Raw genomic sequence first — 21,675 nt, 5'->3', positions numbered from 1 at the left:
GGAAAAAGGAAAGAAAAAGTCAAAATAGCTATAGTTAGTTCAGATGAATCAAGAACATCATCGGGGTGTTTTGGGTGATGTGATGACGGATGTGACATCCATCTTTAGTGATATCGACGGCACACTTGTACACTACGCAGATACGATGCGGCGCATGGGATATTATCCTCTTTCTGATGATGAACGAGAAAAGGAAGAGAGACACATGCAGGAACATCAAGAGAAACTAAATAAAGAAAATAATACACCTCCATTTGGCTCCGTAAATAGTCTTGGGGATATTGTACAGTCTCTCTTACGTTGGCGCTACACGGCGGAGATGCGACGTAGACGTTTTACAACACTGCCGTTGCAGTTATGGCGTCACCAGCAAACGGGTCGTACTTTACGTATGTACGAATTATACAACAAAACACTTTGTGGTGCACTTATCTCAGAAGATACGGTACTACTACTTGAGTTTATGCAAGACTTACCGACCGTATCCGTTTCCAACGGTTATGCACTGCGGCATGAGGACTCACTGCTAGTAGCACTTATCACCGGTGCTCGTACAACGACACATCGTTGTCGTCGTATAAGTGGGGTATTACCGCAAGCCACTTATGAAGCATGTGAGGGGGGAGGCAAATTGTGGTGCCGTCGGCGCTCTTGTTCTTTTTCCCCCAATTTCACTACTCCTTCTCATTTTTCTTCTTCTTGTGATAATAATAATAATAATAATAATAATAATAATAATAGTAATAGTAGTGGGGATTTCTTTTTACCAATGCTTTACCCACACGATGCGGAGGTGCCACTTGACACACGTTGGCTGCAGCGATTTAACAGCAGTACCGGCGCCTATGATGCTGTGTTAAATACAGCAGACACCAAAGAAGAAAAAATGAATAATAATAAAAACAAGAAAACGGGAACATTATGGGATGTTTGTGCGTTAGTGCGTGAGGACGGTTTCACTGTCGATGATGTTGACATGACCACATCTTTTCTCATTGATATTCCCCGCAGTCCGGCGGTGGTGTGTGGTAGTCGTTTTACCACTGCGGCAGAGGCGGAGCGTTACTTGGCGGCGCAGTTCCACAGTTTGTGGGGTCCCAAATACAATGTTGATATGTGTGTGAATCTCAATAAGGGGCAGGTGCATGCGGCGGGGTGTGGGAAGAAGGAGGTGATGACATACATTCTAGAAGAGTCGGAGGTGTCTTTTTTATCCTCACAACGACAAGAAGAAAAAGAAGAAAAGAAGAATAAGAAGGGAAGGAAAGAACCTCCAGTGAAGAGGGACGCCGTGGCTTTATTTGATGACTGTAATGATATTCCCTTTGCGATGGAGTGTGGTGCTGGTCTGTTGCCCTCTGTGGCCCATGAAGAGTTGCTATTGCACAAGGCGGAGAATCATTATAATTGGTTTCGAACTCCACATGATGGACCACTTGGCACAGAGTGGGCACTACAACAGATACTCCTCTTTCTCATGACAAAAGCGAGAAGGTAAATAGTGTGGAAATGTGTGTTGGTATTTTACAAATAATGACGACAGCAAAGGGTGGAGGAAGAAGGACAAATCTTAACAGTTGGTGGTAACAGTGGTGATCTTAGTACCCCATAGGGGGTGTTTCTATTGTCCCATTTCTTTATTTTTGTTTTTATTTTTCTTCTGTATCTGTGGTATTGGAAAAGGGAGGGATATTTTGTTTTTTATTTTGTTTCCCTCTCCTTGTTCTCGTCTCAGGCTTGAAACATATTTGGAACGATTTCTTCAAATATCGTGTTTTTTATTTTCTTATTTTTATTGCGTTGTAACTGCTGTTGTTGTTGTTGTTGTTGTGGGTTCAATTTTTTCTATTCTTTTCCCTTCATTCATGAATACTTTTGCTTCTTATTGTTAATAGGCACCATTCCCCCCAAGGCACGCAAACTATATACGAATTTGTACCTATACAAATCACACATACCTATAAAAAAAACGATATAAATATACAAAATAAATAAAGGAAATATAAATGCATCGACAACATTTAAAACGTCCACAAGGGGAACTAAAACGGGGAAAGACACTCCGAATGCGCCTTGATGGTGAAGTTACTGTGCGACGACTAATGCCCCCACAGTTACGCACAACGGCAATCATTCGTAGTGGCGAGTTACTGGAGCCAATTGAAAGTGTGGCCGAACGTATTGGTGTAGATAAGGAGACCATTGAGGGACTTGTGGATGCACAGGGACTTACAATCTTTGGTAAACTCCAGGACGGTATAGAGGTATTTCTTGCCGGCTCTATAGCACCGTCCAACAGCAATAACGACAGTAATGTAAACAATATTAATAAAAACAATAGTATGAATAAAAATGAACACTCTTACCAGAAATTTCCTCAACAACCACCGGATGTCTCTGTGGGGTGGGCGTACGACTCACGAATGCTTCTTCACGTTCCCCCACTCGATCGCGTACCAGAGACGCCGTATCGTTTAAAACGTGCCATTGAGTCATTACGCTCAACAACACGAGCTATGGAACTTTTACCAAAAGAACTGCTTCGTCTAGAGGAAGTTGATACAACATCAACAACAATAACAACAACAGCAACAACAACAAGTATAATAAAAGAAGCAGAAGCAAATTCTATGATGACTACTCAGGATGTGTTTGAATCCCGGTGGATACCACCGCGATTGGCTACACTTGACGAGATCACATTGTGTCATGATGCCGATCGCTATCGTGAGTTTATTGAAAATGGCACTGCACTGGCACCACCATTGAAAACAGATGTGTACTGCAATGAAGGCACAAGTAGCGTTGCGACACGTCTCTCTGTTGCTGCAGTAATTGATGCAGCGCGTCGTGCACTGCGGGGAGTGCCGCCATTCGCTATGTGTCTTGTACGCCCACCGGGTCATCATTGCACTTCCACCACACCCGGTGGTTTCTGCCTCGCCAACAATGTGGCTATTGCGGCTCGGCAGCTGTTGCAAGATTGGCGTGAGGACCATAACAACAACAGGAAGGATAGCAAGAATAGCAATAATAATAATAATAATAATAATAATAATAATAATAATAATAATAATAATAATAATATGCATAGTAGTATTAGTGGAGGTGTGATGTCGTCACGTTCGCAGCCGCCCCGTATTGCCATTGTAGACCTCGATGTGCATCACGGCGAAGGAACGCAGTCGTTTGTGGAGGAGGAACCACCGATCGATAATTCTGGTGTTTCACCGCTCTTGTATCTCTCGCTCCACCGCTACGATCACGGTACGTTTTACCCGCGTGATCCCCGCGGCAGCAGCGACTACGTTGGCCGCCACCGCAATGTCTGCAATGTGGCTGTACACACCGCCGCCACTGATCCCCTGCGGTGTGTGGAAGTTATGAGTGATGCTCTGTTAACGCGGGTGGTGGATGATGTGTTTGTGCCGCGGCTGCGGGAGTTTCGCCCCAAAGTGGTGCTGCTCTCGCTTGGCTTTGATGCCGCGTACGGCGATCCACTCGGGCGTATGGCAGTCGAGGGCGGATTTGCATACGCCGTGCGGGCAATAAAACTCCTTTGCCAAGAATTACAGAAAGAAGAGGAAATAAAAGAAGAAAGGGGCGTACGATTAGCGAAACAGCCTGTGGGGTTTGTTGTGGTGCTGGAGGGCGGATACTCGCCGGAGGCCGTCGCTAAAGGAGTTGTGGCGGCGGCTCATGCCCTACGATTCCCCGCAAATGATATTGATGTCTTAAAGTACGCGGCATCGCAAGTACCAAAGACATGGCAGGACTTGCGCCGACGTCTCGCGCGGAGAAATGCAGAGATTCAACAACAGGAACAGCAACAGGAACAGGAAGAGAAACATGAGTTGTTGGAATTACCAGAGGATGAAGTGCTTCTAGAGAGGCATTTGCATTGGTGTGATCGACTCATTGCACGTGTCTTGGCTATACATGCCGAAGCTAATAGAACACATTGAAATTAATATGTAACCTATTTGGTTTTATACTTATTATTATTATTGATGCAAAAAGTCTTGAGGAATGAGTGGGCGGTCTGTTGCTCCCATATTAGAGTAGCACGGAGGGGATGTGTATATCACTGGGAGTACTGTTGTACGACACAAAGTTGTGAATGGACGTGAGTGTGATGTATTCCCAGTTGACTACGATACCCAACTCGTCCTTACTGCTAAACATCTTTACAAATTGCGACAATCCCTCCCACCAGCACCAACAGTAGAGAAACAACAAGAACAACAACAGCAAGGAGTACAAGAAGAAAATCAACCAACAAAGATGGAAGAGACTAATAGGAGGGCCGCAGCAGTTGTACAAACTCCATCAGCAAAGTTAGTCTGGCGTGAGAGTCTTGGTTTGGTGCGAGCAGTTATTCCTCTACACAATCATCCATTTCATGAATGGGCAGCTGTACAAAATATACCGTGTAATAACTGTTATGGATTTGCAATTGAGTACTTTAATCCTCGAACAACAGGACCGAAACCAGCGTCTAAACAGACAGCAATTTAACGTTATATGAAAGAGAAGAGATGCCAATGTGTGGATGATGTATTTGCCGATGTGCAACTAACATCATCATCAACAACAGGTAATAGTAAAAATATTAATGACAGTAACGGTGGTTTACGAGTTCGGGAGTTCCACGTTGGACTAATCCGACTACCACCCGATACACCACAAGCCGCTGGTGATAGTTTTTTGTTTCTACAACAGGACTGGTGTCATGCCTTTCGTGTAGGACGAATGAATTATTGGCATGAACGCCTTGAGGATCATCTTATTGAGGAACCAGAAGTGTTTCAGTATCAAATCTTTGCTATGGAGTTCCCCAGTCATAGTCATGACTTCACTGCTGCTGCTTCAGGAAAGGTAAGTCCACTTCTCTGCCAACTTGTTCTTTCAACAGAGCGACTATATGTGGTTCCTCGCCATGATGCAAAGTTGCTTTCACTTGAGTTGCCGCTGCCACACCCAGAGATGCGTTCACGGTGGTTCACAGCCGCCGCATTAGAGTCTATCTCTATTGATTTCAATAAGGGTATTATAGTTTGTATTGGACGGCAACAGCAACATCAGCAGGAGAAGCGAGGAGACTCCGCCGCTGTAAAAAGTACGGCTGCTACTATGAGTACTAATTCCAGTGGTGCAGGAGCAGCAGCAGGAGGAGGAGGAGGAGGAGGAGAAAAAGGAGTAAATTTGACATTGGGATTCTTTGACACAGCGGAATCAGAGGAGGCGGTTCTGGAAATACAACTTGTGTGGGAATCAACACACCGAAATGATGAGTTTCCAATGGTTTGAACTGCGTTAGTAATAGTAGTGGTGGTAGCAACTAGTGTGTGTTACACTTGGTGATGTTTCTCTGTCTGGTAATATCACCTCTCTTTATGTGTTTGTCTTCTATTTGTATATGAGCAGAGAGGGATAAAGAGAAACTCTATTTCTTCATAGATGTACAGGGGAAGCATTTTTTTTTTACCTTTGTTTTTCTCTCACTGTATCTTGAATTATATGTTCATCATTTCTTTTTATCACTTTTTCCAGAAGTATCCTTCTATAGGGAAAACAAAAAGGCATATATATATATATATATATATATATATATATATATATATATATATATATATATATATATATATAAACAGGAAACTAGTTAAAAATAGATCCATCTTTTGCATGTTTAGACGTCGTTTACTGCAAACAACCGTGCCTAACCGTTTTACAGAAATAATGCCAGCTGCTATTTCTGCATATTCACGATCATTCACGCATCACAACAGTAGTAATAGCAGTAGAGGCGTTGATGATGGACTCACTCTCACTATCGGTGACGTTACAGTGTCTGTTCCCACTAGCGTCAAACACCCAGAGCGGGTAGCGTGGGTTCTTCCCGGCGCTACCACTGACAATAACAGTGAAGTAAACAACACAAACTACTGCCATAATAATAATAATAATAATAATAATAATAATAATAATAATAATAAAGAGGAAGAAGAAGATAGGATATTGCTACAAGGTGGCAATGCCTTTTTCCAATTGCAAGACCCCACCACACGTAGTTACTTGCGATGGATGTGTCAGAAGGAACTTCTTCGACAGGATATGTGTCTTGTTGGTGAACCCGGACCGGTAATGCGGTGGTTAGTGCAGATGTACTCTTTGCTTGTCCGGCGTGAAGTGCAGTCGCTCGCACTTAATCGTGATACCACAGAGAGTGATCTCGGCCAGCGGCGAGAAATTCGCAATGGCACACTTGTGTACGATGATCAATGTGTCGTCATTGCCGCCCGTGAGGGACAATTACTATTGCTTGAGGGACTTGAGAAGGCGGAACGTAATGTACTACCGGTGATTAATAACTTGCTGGAGAATCGTGAGATGCATTTGGAGAATGGAATGATGCTTATTCACCCAGAGCGGTATGATCAATTACTGCAGGAACTCCTCCCAGGAGTAAATAAGAGAAGACGATATGAACATGATGATACTGTTAATGGTAATATTAATAGTAATAGTAGAATACAAGGCAGGAAGGTAGTGGATGATAATATTTCAATGGCAGCAGCACATGAGGAAATGCGGAAAATGGGATTTATTCGTGTTTCAGAACAATTTCGTGTTATTGGACTCACAGTTCCTGTTCCACCGTATGACGGTAATCCACTTGATCCACCACTGCGTTCACGGTTTCAGTGTCTTTACGTGAATATTCCACTTCCCTGCATGACAACTATAAAAGGAAAAACTCCTTCTTCTGGAACGGCAACAGTTAATACTTGTACAAGCACAGAATCTATGATGAAAGTAATGGAAAGACGTCCTGTTGATCAAGTTGAATCTCTCTTAAAGCTTCGTGCTACCGTGGATGAGGTAAATGTTAGCACGAAAGAATTTAACACCGGTAGTAAACAAATGAATACTGCCAGTAGTACGGCGTTGGTTAATCATAGAAGTCTACAATCTATTGGGAGTTATGAACTTTCTCTATTATCTAGACAGTTACATTTATTTCCTGATATTCCTGTGGGTGATGTGTTGCCGCGTGGTTTTCCATGGATGTTATACGCACAGCAAACTTCAACATCTGGTGCTGCTCACGTTGAAGAAGTCAATAGCCGCCGATGTGAATATGAACGATTGTTGGCAGCATGTAATATTAATATTCCAACCTTTGATTACTCACAAAACGAAAGAGAAAGTGAGGAAAACAATACGAAAAGGGATAGGAATATTTACAATACTACAAGGGGTGAGGATACATTTTCCACCCAACGCAATTCCTCACGCTCACCAACGAGGCCCGGTCGTCTGAGTCGTAGTTTACGTGAACGAGTGACATCTCTGCGTAGCGACAGTAATAGTGGCGATATCAATAGAGAGAATTTGGTTCATTCTCCTGAACAATTTAACGATGTGGTACGTGTGGAGAATATTCACATGAAACAGCAGTCCTGTAATAGTGTGATTGTGGCTGATGCTTGCATTGCCAGTAAAGGAGGAATGTATACTCTCCCAATATACATGGGTGAAGCAGCAGCAGCTGGCCACACAATAACTAAAACTAAAACAGATGGATTTGTAGTGAGAGAACAATGTCCTACATCCAAGGCTGTCTTTACTGCTGCACATTATCATGTATTACAATCTATGCTTCAACTCCATATTGCAGGACAACACATGCTGCTTCTTGGACCCACCGGATGTGGAAAGACGACTATTCTACATGAGTTTGCTCACCTTCTTGGGTACCGCACAGAAGCGATGTATTTATACGCTGATATGACGAACAAGGATCTCTTTCAGCGTCGCTCAACAGATTCCACAACGGGTGATACAACGTGGAAGAACAGTGCACTTGTAGAAGCAGCCTTAAGTGGTCATATCGCCGTACTAGATGGGGTGGATAAACTTCAGCATGGAATGTTGTCATCACTACAGCAACTCCTCGTTGATGGAAGTGCTAACTTATACGATGGGGCAGTGCTAAAATCACAGCGAGAGTATGAGATACTTAAGCGAAAGATGCACGCTACAGATGAAGTAATGAGAGAACATCGGATATTTCCAGTACACCCTGCTTTCCGTGTTGTAGCAACGGCAAGACCGGCAGGATCTTCATCAGAATCTCGTAATAAGACTGGACAGAACAATTGGCGAATCACACAAGAGGTGACTTCGCTATTTGGAATTGTAACAATGCCAGCTGCTACAAAGAGTACCCTTTATGCTCTTTTAACACAAGTGGCTGCAGCAGAACGAGAATTATTGCAAAATGAGAAAAATAAATCTGTTACGACTGTTGATATTGAATCTGACTCATCAGAATTATTGACACGTGATGTAGAGAGATTATTACAATTACGTGATTCCCTTGAACTTTTACAAGCAACGGAGCCAAAAATACCACAATTAACTCTTCGACAGTTATTACACCTTATCCGCTTTCGTGTTCGTTACCCGGATGACTTCACACCTAGTGTGGAGTCTGCACTACTGCTTCCACTTATGGCTTCCTTGACTGCAGAGCAGGTAAGAGAAGCCATGCGTTCCTGCGGATTTAATGGTGTAAGGAACCACGAGGACGAGAACCAACAACAACAACAACAACAACAACAACAACAACAACAACAACAACAACAATATGGTAAACAACGAAAATCACGAATATCAGTGGATGCAGAGCCCGAATTACAGGAGGGACGACGCATTAAAAGTCATGATATTCTTAAAGAACTTCCACCAGCTCATGCTGCTCCTGCTTCTGTACCTGGGGATAGTAAAGATGGATCTGCTAATGAAAGAAGAAGGAGAAGTGGTGGAAGTGATGATAATGATGATAGTGATAATAAAAATAACAGTAACGTAGCAGTTACCCGTGTCTTTGCTGTGCATGAGAAGCCTATTCTCCGTATTAGTCGTGTGTATACAGAAAAGGAACAGGCACTTGTGCCCTATATCCCGTATTTTCATTCTAACCCTGTTCATGAGTCCATTATCGCATGGCTTGCTAAACAGTATGCGGTGGGTAACAATATCCTACTCATTGGAAATCAAGGTGTTGGCAAGAATAAGGTGGTGGATGCCTTTCTCGCCCGCATTCGTGTACCACGAGAATACATTCAACTTCACCGCGACACCACTGTTGGGAGTCTCACTATTAATCCCACTGTTCAAGGCGGACGTGTTGTGTGGACAGATTCTCCATTAGTGCGGGCAGTGCGATATGGGCATTGTCTCGTTGTGGATGAAATTGATAAGGCGCCGGTGGAGGTGGTGCAGGTGCTGAAGGGACTCGTGGAAGATCATGAGATGCGATTGCGAGATGGACGGCAGATTCGCGGTCCAAAGGCTCACGTTTTATCAGCCACACCCAATAATAATAATAATAATAATAATAATAATAATAATAATAATAATAATAATAATAATAATAATAATAATAATAATAATAATAATGTTGGAGGAACAGATAAAGAGGAGAATATCATTGCAATGCATCCAGATTTTCGTATTATTGTACTTGCTAATCCACCAGGATTTCCCTTTCACGGGAATGACTTTTACCGTGAGTGTGGAGACTTATTCGCATCCTATGTGATGGGAAACCCAGACGCTCTTTCACAATTACGTGTACTGAAGGCCTACGCACCAGATTTACCGGAGCCATTGTTAGTAAGACTTATTAGTGCCTTTCAAGGATTACAGAAGAGTTTTGAAGAAGGACATCTTACCTATCCTTTTTCTCTACGAGAGTTAATTGCTGTAGTGAAACACCTTGCAGCATTTCCACAGGATGGTATTTACAACGCCCTTAACAATGTGTTTAACTTTGACGCACGAAATGAGAATACCCTACACCTCGTGAGACAAGTATTACACCTTCATCTTCAATCACTGGTGGACGCTGGTGGTATGCGACGACTTTTACCTCTACGTGTAGGACAGGCTTTACCACTTTATTCCACACCAGAGTTACTGCATGTTCCAGTTGTAGAATCGAAAAAAGGATCATCATCATTGTCAGAAGATTTCGGAAAAGGTATTATTATGTCTATCCCAGTACGTTTTCTTACTGAAGAAGAGTCTGATGGTGTGTATAGTGCAAGACCGGCACGTACCTGGAGTGAGCAATACAGAGAATCTGAATTTGCGGCTAATGTACTTAATAATTCATCAGAAGGATTCACTGAGTGGTCATCACTAACTCTACCCTTTCTACATATAGAGGATACTGTTCTGGGAGTGGCAGCAACAGATGTGGATAACGATACAGGAATGCTCACCGGTGTTGCTGTTCTTTTCTCAAGGCCAGCAAAGGCTGATGATGATAATAGTAATAATAATAGGAATAATAAGGATGATAAGAATAAGAATAAGAATGAGCAGAAGAACAATAACAAGAAGAGAAATCTTATTCTTGCAGTCACTACCCTTCCCTCGGTCTCCTCTTTTGGAATCATGACAAGACGACAATCAAATCTTCCTCCTGGTAAGGTGCTTTATTTTGACCTTACAAACCTTTTACCAGCAGCTTCCGCTTCTCTTTCTGCTTCTTCGTCACTCTCATTACAATCATTTAATGCGGAATCACACGCTGCTTCACTGAATGATAAATTGGGCAATTGGTTATTTGATATGTTTGGTACTCCTGCTCCACTTATGACAGTTATAGATGCGACATCAGGAATAGCGCTGCTTATCAATGCGTCTGCGCCTCCAGCTCACCTGTACTGTTCTCTTCCAGCCTCACAAGAGCGACAGCAGCAAAAAGAAGAAGATGAAAGTAATTCTATAAGTGCAGTATTACCTGTAAGAGTGGCACCTTCATGCAGCGACTCGTCGTCATCATCATCATCGTGTTCGTTTGCTATACGATCTGAGAGTGGCATTATTGCCATGACACGACCCCGCAGTTCAGAATTATTCGTGTGGATGAATGGACACCGTATGGCTGTAAAATTACCTGCAACAAGTATTGAGAAGGTACATTTCTTCACTGATAACATGGCTGCATTGCGTCTACGATCAGCGGAAGTGACGAATCATGCTGTTATGAAGATCACAGTAATGTCAGATGGTACTGCGGCTGCAAGTCTCTGTATTATGCCGAAGAGTATTCCTGGAATTGTAGTGGGTCTCACAACGAAGAGAAAGACAGAAAAAACAACAACAACAACAACAACAACAGCGTCAAGAGAAGTAAACAGAACATCTAATAACACGCTTTTACAGCCTCTCACACCGGAGGAACTACAAGGTGCTGTTATTGTCCCAGAGAATGATTTAAACAGTGCTGGAGATGTTGTTTACATGACGGTGGATGGATATTCACAAGAAGAGAAATCATGGTCATTGCGAGTTTTCACAGATTCTGAAGCCGCATCTGCGCTTCGCTCTAAATCTCTACACGGCGGTACATTGAGGGTAGATCACACACACAATCAACTATTGGGAAGTGGAAACAGTAAAACAGAACGTCGTGGTGGCGTTGTCGCAGTGGATTTTCAACAACATACAGTACGATACTTTGCCTCACCACCACCACTACCACCACCAAAAACAACAACATCGTCATCACCACCAACAATAACAACACCAGAAGCATCTCAGTCTACTGGATCATTGTTTAATGTGGATGAAAACACAGGAGCAGCCCTGTTATATGATGGTGCACAGCGATTACTAGTAGCAGATGTAGTTGCAGAGCGTATAGAGCACCGTTATCGTAGTTGGTCATCACTTCTTGCTGGATCTGTAAAACAAGTCGGTGCTCCGTCCACGACAGCAGAAACACAACCGCTCTCCATGTCATACAGTAAACCACGTAAGAAACCCTCTGGTACTCTTAAACACGGAAAGGAAGATGATGAGGAGCATCATGGCGGTAATACATACGCCGGTGGTACTGGCGGTACGGATACTGCAGGTCTTGGTGGTCTGGTTGGTCCATATCGTCTTGATAAGGGACGTCCTGTGCATCAAGTTTCCCCAGAGGCGAAGAAGCAAGTGCCTCCACATATCATTGAAGAGGCAAAGCGCATGGGAAGAGAGGCACTACAACAGCGTTTAACTGAAATCGGAATGACTAAGCGAGAATATGAACAGTACAGAAATTTACAAGAGCGTGTACGTGCACCTGTAGCATTACTTCGGAGTGTTTTGAGTGGTTTAAAGGCAGCAGAGGGAGAACGTACCTGGTTACGAGGACAGACAGATGGTGTGTGGGATGATAGTAAAATTGTAGAAGGAATTGTTGGAGAGCGGAATATTTACAAACGTCGTGGAGACTCTACAGAGACAAGTCCCTTTAACTCTAAACACAAAAAACGTCTCCTCTTTGTACTGGATGTAAGTGCCAGTATGTACCGCTTTGAGAGCATGGATCACCGATTAACAAAACTAATAGAATCTACTGTTATGGTAATGGAAGCCTTTGCTGGATTTGAAGATAAGATTGATTATGCAATGGTTGGACACAATGGTGATAGTGCTTGTATTGAGTTAGTACCATTTGGACAACAACCGGGGAATCAAAAGGCACGTATGGAGATTTGTCAGCGTATGATTGCCCACGCGCAGTACTGTTGGTCTGGTGATAACACGGTAGAGGCTATGCGACAGAGTATTGATCTCGTTACAGCAGAGAAGGGAGATGCATATTTAGTGTTTGTAATTAGTGATGCAAACTTGCCACGTTATGGTATTGAACCACGAGAGTTAAGTGCGATAATGCGGAGCAACAAGGATGTACAGATGTTTTGTGTGTTCATCGCCACACTTGGCGAGCAGGCCTCAGATATGCAGGTGGAGATGCCGCCCGGACATGGATTTCTCTGTATGGAGACACAAGCACTTCCACATATTCTCAAAAGGATATTTATGTCCGTGAATCTCCTCTGATATGATGAAAAAAAAAAAACTGAAAGAAAAGGGAAAATGACGTCATATATTGAGGAATAAACCCGAAGAGGCAAATGAAAAACGAAAAAAGCGGGTTATAACTGCTAAATTGGACGAAGGGGGAGGTACTGATATCGACACGTTTTCTATATTTCGATTTTAATTATTACACAGAACGAAATTGCAGAGTGAGTGAGTGAGAGAGAGAGAGAGACGCATCTAACCACTCGCTTTTATTATATTTTCATGGGGGAAAGCATCACCTCAGATAGTTTGTTATATATTTTTTTCTGGGTTTTATATATTCTTGCTACAAGATTCATGTGGCGTGGGCCCTCTGTGCATCTTTGATACTGTTTCAGATTTGAGATTGCATTATTCTTTGATTTATTCTTTTTCCTCCTTCTCCTCTTCCCTTTCTTTTATTTCTATGATTTTTGTTCTGCTTCATTATCTCCCATGTACTTTTGCTATTCCCGTAAATTTATATCTCTCTATTTCTATATCTATCTACCTATCTATATATCCCTTTTAGTGAGAGTGAGTCCTTATATATATATAGGTGTTGTGATTGGTAGTGAAAAATAAAATAAAATGGGACAACAGGAGGATCAGGCTGATGAGATACGACGATTACTGCAGTGTGCCGCCACAAAGGCTGATGCATTCACTGTATTAAAACTAGAAGCAGAAACCTGCGAACTCTCTGACATTAACCGTAACTTTCGAAAGATTGTGTTAAAGGTCCATCCCGACAAGTGTACCCTCGCAAAGGCCGCAGACGCCTTCCACGTTGCCGAGAATGCACACAAGCTATTAAGCAATGAGGCGGTGCTCGTGCGATTGAAGATTGCCCATCAAAAGAAAAAAGAAAAAGAAGCGGCACTGAAGGAAGAGGCATCACGCCGACAAGCGAGTGCCACAACAATGGGCGGCGGTGGTCAAAGGGTATCGGGTGTATCCGGCAGTGCAGATGAGGAGGGATTATCAAAGGAAGAACGCACACGACGACGACGACGAGAACAAATTTTGGAACAACAATTAGAAGCCGCGCGGCTTGCAGAGGAGGCGGCACGGAAGAAGCAACGTGTTGAAAGAGAAACACGGGAGCGGGCGGAACTTGCAGCGGAGTTGGAGCGGCAACGAAAGGAATGGAAGGATCTTAATCTCTTTTAATAAAATATTACAAACACAGAGTCATATATATATATATATATACCCGTGGGCTAGAGGACAAGATGAAAGGCAGTATAAATATCATACGCAAAGTGTGTTTAGGTATGCGTATATGAAGAGAGAGAGAGTGTGTGTGTGTGCGGTGATAATGGGAGGGAGGGAGAGAAATGGGTTTTTTTGTTTCTTGTCCACTTTTTTTTTCTTATGGTTTATTATTCTCTATGAGATTATACCTCTCCCTGCGCTTCTCTTTTATTGTATCCCCTTTCTTTCTTTTTTCTTGTCCTACCTTTTTCTTTCGCTCTCTCTCTCCCTCGCTTTTGGCCCATATCACTTTGTGTATGTGTTGTGTGTGTCTCAATGTGAATTGCTGTTATTTTGTTCCCACTTTAAGTATTTTGAATATTACTTTACAGTGGAATTTGGGAGATACACAATGTTTTGTTCTCTTTCTTTCTTTACTTGTTTCGATTTGATGCTTTTTCCTTTTTTTTTCTGTTTTCCTTATTCTTTAACAGTCCCCCTTGCCAAGCTTCCGTGCATATCCACTGCAGTTGTGTGTGTCTGTGCGTGGGGGCAAGGAAATAGAAAAGAACAAAATCAAATAGTGGAAGAGAGGAACAACGACAATAGCAAGAGGAATAACAAGTATAAGAACATCATAGTGGTTTGAAAGTGCCTCTAATAGGAGGAACAACCAAAGAAAAAAAAAGGGAATACCTTTTATTGTTTTACTCTCTGATAATAGGAGAGTGCTGCATAGTAGTTACGTGTAGATATCCCCCATTCGCTGACAGACCCTGTAGGAAATGAATGCATTGTCAAATAGACAACAGCAACAACAACAAGAACAGGTGGGACGGCCACCACTTGCAGAACGGCTAAAAGTAGCATCTACGAATCCCCATCAAAACCGAAATGTTTTGAATTCACCCCCACCATCGTCCATAGCACCCCATTCGTCCGCCTTCTCTGCCTCGCTCTCGAATCGTACATCCTCCTGCTCCTTTGACTATGAAGAGGAGACCTCGTCCTACGACTCGGAGGAGAGCTCAGAGACGCTCTACACCCCGAGCAATGAGCCCTTCTTTCTCCGCATGCCGTTGGGCCGCACGGAGAGTGGGGAATGTTGGATCCCCGGCGGTGTTGGCATTCTCACGGGCTACTCGCTGGTGAGTACGGCCAATGGCGAGATCACGTCCGTCTCCCATACGGAGTTTGGGCGGCCGTTTAACGCCGTGGCGGGAATAGGAATAGGACTGGGAAACCGAACTCTCGGTATGGCGACTGTAGTACCACAAGGACAAGGACCGGGAATTAGTACACAGCGGGGAACAGGCCATTCGTTGCATACTACTAATAGTAATAATACTAATGGACATCATCGTAACAATGAGAATGAAACTAAGAATGGATACTCAGCATTGCCGCCAAATGCTACGAGGGGGTCTCGCGGCGATAACCTTCATGCAAGGCGACAGCAAGAAGAGGCAAAACAACAAGGACCACAAGAACGACCATCTGGAATAGCAACAAGAAATAATATTGCACGCATGCCTGAAAAAGCAGTACTACGAACACCAGAAAAGGTCCCTACAAAAATTGTAAACACAAAGACTGTTGCGCAGCCACCACCACCTGAAACCACGCGAAAACCACAAATCCCACAAGGGAAGGAAGTAACATCAACTGCTCCAACGCAAAATTTACAGCGAGAGATGAATGCGGCTGTTTTGCCAAGTGATGTTCCATTAGGGAAGCAGGATATGAGTGCGAGCGACAGTGGTAATGATGATAAGACAAAGAAGAGAATAGGTACTGGTAACACACGAAGACGAACTGGCTCGCAAAGGGGACGTCTTGCTTTAGAAATATGGGATCCTGTTCTTCCAAGAGGAGAGAAGGACATTGCAGTGGATCCTTCTTATCTACACGGTGTGAAGCAACCCCAACCCCAACAACCCCAACAGCTACAAAAGCAACTACAATCACCACCACCACCACAAGAGGAACAGAAAGTGGATAACAATGCACCACGTGTAGTAGTAGCTCCTAGCAGTAATATAGTAGGGAATAAAATGCCTTCAGAGCAGCTGCGTAGTGCGCCTATTGCAGATCAGAAGCAGAATATGCAGATTGGAAGTGCACCACCAGTAGAACCACCACAATCTTCACCATCACTACGTAGTAAAGCAAATGATAGGATACGTGAAACAAAACCAATAAATGCTGTGAATACTACAACTAATACTGATACAACTACTAGTAATACTACAGCAGCCGCAGTAGTAGGAATGCGTCAAAACGACCTACACATTCCTGAGCCTGTATCCCAACAAAACAACAACAATAACAACAATAACACGAAGAATAATGTGGATGATGAAATTATGAAAAAGAAATTAATGGATGAGAAGGCCAGACGACGGGCTGAAGAACTACGACGGGAAATCGAGGAGGCTACTGCAGCCGCAAAAGATAAACCAATTTTATTGAGAAAAATGACAAAAAGAATTGCACTAATACCCTCTGCACCGCCTGTTAGTACAGCCAAAGGAAATTCGGCATTCAATATTGAAGAGAATGTGCTACCGAATGCAGTGCTGATTAAAGGCCAACTTCCAGTGAAAGGAAACGGTCCAGCAGAAGTAGCAACAACAAGAACAGCAACAGGAGCAACAAAAGCAGAAGAAACCCCTGCAGGGGATAAATTACCTGGGTACACAACTGGGGTAACCTCACGCATTCAACCAGGTCGGAAAGAAGGGGAAGAAAAACAACAGCAACAACAACAACGACAATCATATGAGTATATTGATTCACCTTTATCATGTAGAGAGAGATTAATAATAAAAGAAGAGGAAGCAGAGCGACGAAGGATTCAGCGTCGTGAAACAGCAGAACGTGCATTGGTGTTTAATAAGATTGTAGATGTGCAGCAAACCCTCAGTACTAAACCCATTTCTCGGGAAGGTGAGGTTGGAACTTCTCTTATGAATCCTTCACTGGTGTCCCGTGGAAACCAACCAATGTCCGCAAACAATAATCAGCCCATCCCAAGAAACAGTGATGCCCAACCATCGAAGATTGAGGATCGTGGTTTGTTAAAACCCCGCAATACCAAAGAGAATAAAACTACCACAGAAGGGAATCCAACTCCTTCTTCTTGTGCTACTCATCCGACTGGGAATGAATCCGCTGTGAGAACGAGTCAACGACGTCGTCGTCATAGAGCATCTATTAAACGTCACTATCGTCAGTTAATCGATATGCCGCCCTCTAACAGTCGTGCAGTATTACGTTCACTTATTACGAGTCAAATATTACCAGAATATATAGAGCCTCCTCAGGCTCTACAAGGAGGAAATCACCCCTCACATCCATGTCGACCATCCCCAGCAGAACAACAGAGGAATAGTATTATCCCGGCAAAGCCACTCATAACACCACCAGAGAAGAAAATACTTCCACAGAAAGAAAGAGACGGAAGTACTGGTGGTGTTGGGTTAATGAATACAACAGCTCCACCGAAAATACCCGAAAGTACACACAACAGCACGGGATCTAGTGGTTATGGCACGCGGGGACGACGTCCATCCCGCACGCCATCGCCTGTTCCACCAGCAGAGCGGCGAGTGGGCCGTCGGCCATCCGCAAAGTCGGCAATTGTTGTTACCGCCAATGCAGGCGTGGGGAGTAATGATATTAATGGTAGACGCAATGATAAACAAAATAAACAAAATCAACAACAAGAACAAGAGGGAATGGAGTCCAAACGCAAAGGTAGTGTGCTCCCACCACTTGCGACGTCTGGACGGCACAGCGGCCCTAGGGAAGGCACGTGGGTGCGTCCGGCAAAAATACAAAAGGAATGATAAGTGAAATCCAATATAAGAGAAAATCAGGATAATAAAAAGAGAGAGAGACTGTATGTCTGTGTATGAGAAAAATAATGAGTGTTTCTCTTTATAGGGGAGAGGGTTGGAGAGGAGAAACAAGTACACGAAAGCAAAGAAAAGAAAACAAAAGAGAAGAATAGTGAGAAAGAAAGTTATGCTATTTTAATTTTAATTGATAACCGTATCGTTTTATTGCATAACGGCCAGTTTTTTCACTTCCTCTCAATTTTTTTTAAATACCAATCCCTTTTATTACTTTGCATTTCATAATATCATATGATGCTAAATTAATTATATGGTTCTCTTGTACTTGTCTGCTCTTCTGTAGAAGTGTGGTTTACTTATGATCTTATGTCTTATGTTTTTTTTTCCCTTCTCTTTCGGCTCTTTGGTGTTTCTCTTAACACCTTGTTTTTTTTTTCGTCGTTATTAAAAATAAATATCCAATAAAAAAGAAAAAGAGAAAAAATTGTTATGATGAGATGCAATCACGAGGCAGCAAGTGTTTAACCCATTGTGTTTATCCCTAGCTGACCAGTAACGTGAATGTACACATACATAACAAGTGAAGATTACACGTTGGGGGTGAGAGAAATATTTTGCTTTTTTTTTCTTTTTTTTCTCCGCTCATTCTATCTGTGGGTTATTGCAGACTCACATATTGAGGAAATATACATGGTGGATGGATGTGGAGAGATGAAAACGTCTCTCTTCTTCCCATTATGGGATATATATATATATATATATATTTACATACATTTGTACATTTATGTTTATGTGTGTGGATATTAGTGTCAAAGAAATATTTATTCTCTTTTTCTCTTGTTTTTTTTTCCTTTCTTGTGTTTGGGTACTCTATCCGTTTTTTTCTTGTTTTTTTTTTTGGCTTCCTTTATTCCTCTCTTTGTTGAATTTTCTGTAGTGTCTTTTTCTCCCTCTATATATTTGTATCCCGTGTTTTTGTAATGTTTGTAATGGGGTATATATATATATATATATATATATAGATGTATTTATTAATTTTTCTTTTATTGTGTGTCATTATATTGCCTTTACAAACTTGACATAGGCAAGTGCTTACTTTACCTCTCTTTCTCTCCGTTCTTTTTGTTATTTCCATTTCCATTGCCTCTTTTTACCCGTATTGTGTTTTATTTATTTTCTCACTTTTTGTACTTTTGTTCTATCAACGATGACTAATGGTAATATGGGGGTTTAATACGCCAAACTCCCTTTTATTACCTGCTGTTTCTTTTTATGGATATTCTTTTGCTTGTGACTGGTTAATAGTATTGCATTTCTTTCCTTTTTTTTCTCTTTGTTTCACATGATTAGGGGATTAGGTGGTATATCCACATAAGTCATACATATTATATTAGTGTGTATCATACGTATAATATAATATTTCTCGTTGAAGGGAGGCCTTGGTTCTCACGCGATATTATTATTAGTACTATTTATTTTATAATTTGAGTGTGGGCCGCCAATTTACATATAAATATATATAAATAATCTCTTTATTTTTTTTTCTCTCTCCCCTTGTGTGTTTTTTTGTGTTTTTTTTTGTGGTTAGATGACCACAGGCGGATAGCTCGCTATTGTGACATAACAGTACTGAGGAGGACAGTTTTTTCCTATAACCCTTCTCTGTTATAGACACTATTATAAAGATATATATATATATATATATATTCGGAAGGAGAAAAGAGAAACAAATAGGGCGGTTGTTTATTTATTTAAAGGGATATAAAAAAGCCTCAGGGAGAACAGAAGTTACGTACGAATATCATTAAGAAAAAAAGAAAGGGAGGAAACAAAACAAAAAGGTATCAAAAACTGGTAAGGGACTGTGTTGAATAGCAAGATCATAGGAAATATCAGAAAAAAGGAAATATATACATTTATATAGTTATTTATAGAGGGTTAGGGGGAGATTAATCAATCAATATATAGATAAAGGCAAAAAAAGAGAAAAAGAGGGGATCATGCGATTCTTCTTACGTTGTATAAATATGTCTCATATGGCCTGTAAGTCTCTAGCCATAAAAACAACAGCAACAACAACAACAACAACAACATGTGGGATTTCATCTGTAGCACCCGTAGATAAAATAGTGGAGAGTACTTTAGATCCACTACTATCAACATCAAAATCATCTAATAGTAATAAGAGGACTCCTAGTAGTAATAGCGGTGGTAGGAGAATTTCAACAGGGATTGGAATAGCTGTTGAGACACCGCAGCCCTTGACAGATGTTTCGCAGGGGAATAGCACTACTGCTAATAATAAGAATAATACTAATAATAATAGTAATAGTAATATTGATAGGAGTAATAATAATAGTAATAGTGGTGGTATTCACGGTGGTACGAGCGCTGAGGATGCGGCAGTCATTTTAGATGCACTTCAACGTATTCGTTTAGCACTGCGGCAGGACCAAATGCATACAAAACCCAATACCGATACTAATACTACTAATACTAACAATACTACTATTAATTCTGTTAAAAATACTAATACGAATAGTTCAGACTCTTCCATCTGCATGAATCGTGATTCTCCTCTTAGCCGCGATGAGTTACTCATCTCTATTGCAGCTCTAGTAGAAAAAGATGCGGAGATTGGACCGCGACTTCTCGCCGCTCTCTCCGGTGATGCCCTGCGACTGTTATTAGTGATATGCACCGCACAAGAGTACTTTGGACAAGACGCCGTTGAGACACAGCTGCGGGCTGTTGATAAGGACTGTGATGATAACATCTCTTCACAGGAATATGATGATTGGGTGGATTCGACCGTACGGCAACGGGCCGCCAAACGTGTAATGTTACCACGTAATAATACTAATAATACTATTATTAGTACTGATATTAATAGTAATAGTAATCGTACTGGAACAGGCGGAAATAGCCATACAAGTCCAGGTGGTGTTATCCTCACTACTACAACAACTACAACTACTACTATTAAAAGTACAACTAATAATAATACTACCACTATTAACACCAAAACCACACCCGTGGGCACACCCATTCCCTGGCGACTGTGGCACCACATTGCCTGGTCCGCTGCCGTCCCTTTCATGGCTTTTGGTTTTATCGACAATGTCATCTTCGTCACGGTCGGCAACACAATTGACCAGTGCGTGGCCCGCACCTTCGGCCTCTCCACGATGGCCGCCGCCGCCCTCGGGGGAGTCGTCTCGGGCACCGCCGGCATCCAACTGCACGGCCTCGCGGAGCGCCTGGCACAGGCCCCGCCACTCACAACTGGGGAGCGGCAGTCGCCGGCGTATCATAGTGCGAGGCGGATGGGAAGTACAGTGGGACTGATGTTGGGACTCCTGCTGGGTATGACGCCCTTGCTCTTTTTATCCACCTCCTCGTAATAATAATAATAATAATAATAATAATAATAATAATAATAATAATAATAATAATAATGAGAAAAATGATGGTGATAGTGGTGATAATCCTATACACTGTGTACATTGGTAGAGAGTGAGAGAGAGAGAGAGAGAGGTTGGATGGGGAAAACGGAAGTATAGGACGGCGGTGAGGAGAGGAAAGAAAAAAGAAAGGAAAAAAATTAAGAAGAAGAAAGCCACTCATTCCACTATTTGGCTTATCTTTCATTCGTTTTTTTTTTTTGTGAGTGCGTCATATATTTGTTGGTTTTGTATGTTTA

General features: G+C 42.2%; 8 protein-coding genes across 8 annotated transcripts; all 8 read left to right on the top strand.

Annotated features, from left to right (window-relative positions):
• Window positions 1-43: 43 nt before the first annotated feature.
• On the top strand, window positions 44-1,498 carry LSM04_003914 (uncharacterized protein; the record flags this gene model as incomplete). Its single annotated transcript, XM_067335921.1, has 1 exon — window positions 44-1,498. The coding sequence occupies one exon, from the start codon at window positions 44-46 to the stop codon at window positions 1,496-1,498; it is 1,455 nt and encodes a 484-aa protein (XP_067188363.1).
• A 508-nt stretch (window positions 1,499-2,006) lies between these two features.
• On the top strand, window positions 2,007-3,965 carry LSM04_007587 (Histone deacetylase domain; the record flags this gene model as incomplete). The annotated part of the gene is made up of 1 exon (XM_067335919.1): window positions 2,007-3,965. One exon carries the CDS (start codon window positions 2,007-2,009, stop codon window positions 3,963-3,965), a length of 1,959 nt encoding a protein of 652 aa, XP_067188436.1.
• A 64-nt stretch (window positions 3,966-4,029) lies between these two features.
• LSM04_003359 (uncharacterized protein) lies at window positions 4,030-4,518 on the top strand (the record flags this gene model as incomplete). Its single annotated transcript, XM_067335918.1, has 2 exons — window positions 4,030-4,033; window positions 4,073-4,518. The coding sequence occupies 2 exons, from the start codon at window positions 4,030-4,032 to the stop codon at window positions 4,516-4,518; spliced, it is 450 nt and encodes a 149-aa protein (XP_067188357.1).
• Window positions 4,519-4,524: 6 nt separating this feature from the next.
• Window positions 4,525-5,310, top strand: LSM04_002656 (uncharacterized protein; the record flags this gene model as incomplete). The annotated part of the gene is made up of 1 exon (XM_067335917.1): window positions 4,525-5,310. One exon carries the CDS (start codon window positions 4,525-4,527, stop codon window positions 5,308-5,310), a length of 786 nt encoding a protein of 261 aa, XP_067188345.1.
• Window positions 5,311-5,685: 375 nt separating this feature from the next.
• On the top strand, window positions 5,686-12,912 carry LSM04_004838 (ATPase; the record flags this gene model as incomplete). The annotated part of the gene is made up of 2 exons (XM_067335916.1): window positions 5,686-6,816; window positions 6,862-12,912. 2 exons carry the CDS (start codon window positions 5,686-5,688, stop codon window positions 12,910-12,912), a joined length of 7,182 nt encoding a protein of 2,393 aa, XP_067188382.1.
• Window positions 12,913-13,506: 594 nt separating this feature from the next.
• LSM04_008678 (DnaJ domain) lies at window positions 13,507-14,088 on the top strand (the record flags this gene model as incomplete). The annotated part of the gene is made up of 1 exon (XM_067335915.1): window positions 13,507-14,088. The coding sequence occupies one exon, from the start codon at window positions 13,507-13,509 to the stop codon at window positions 14,086-14,088; it is 582 nt and encodes a 193-aa protein (XP_067188454.1).
• An 809-nt stretch (window positions 14,089-14,897) lies between these two features.
• On the top strand, window positions 14,898-17,963 carry LSM04_002369 (uncharacterized protein; the record flags this gene model as incomplete). Its single annotated transcript, XM_067335914.1, has 1 exon — window positions 14,898-17,963. The coding sequence occupies one exon, from the start codon at window positions 14,898-14,900 to the stop codon at window positions 17,961-17,963; it is 3,066 nt and encodes a 1,021-aa protein (XP_067188338.1).
• Window positions 17,964-19,972: 2,009 nt separating this feature from the next.
• LSM04_005428 (Transmembrane protein 65) lies at window positions 19,973-21,376 on the top strand (the record flags this gene model as incomplete). Its single annotated transcript, XM_067335913.1, has 1 exon — window positions 19,973-21,376. One exon carries the CDS (start codon window positions 19,973-19,975, stop codon window positions 21,374-21,376), a length of 1,404 nt encoding a protein of 467 aa, XP_067188400.1.
• Between the last annotated feature and the right edge of the window lie 299 nt (window positions 21,377-21,675).

The sequence above is a fragment of the Trypanosoma melophagium genome, assembly GCF_022059095.1.
Source record: "Trypanosoma melophagium isolate St. Kilda chromosome Unknown ctg37segment0, whole genome shotgun sequence".
Classification (NCBI taxonomy): domain Eukaryota; phylum Euglenozoa; class Kinetoplastea; order Trypanosomatida; family Trypanosomatidae; genus Trypanosoma; species Trypanosoma melophagium.
The sequence above is the reverse complement of the archived record's forward strand: the minus strand, read 5'-3'. Positions and strand labels throughout refer to the sequence as shown.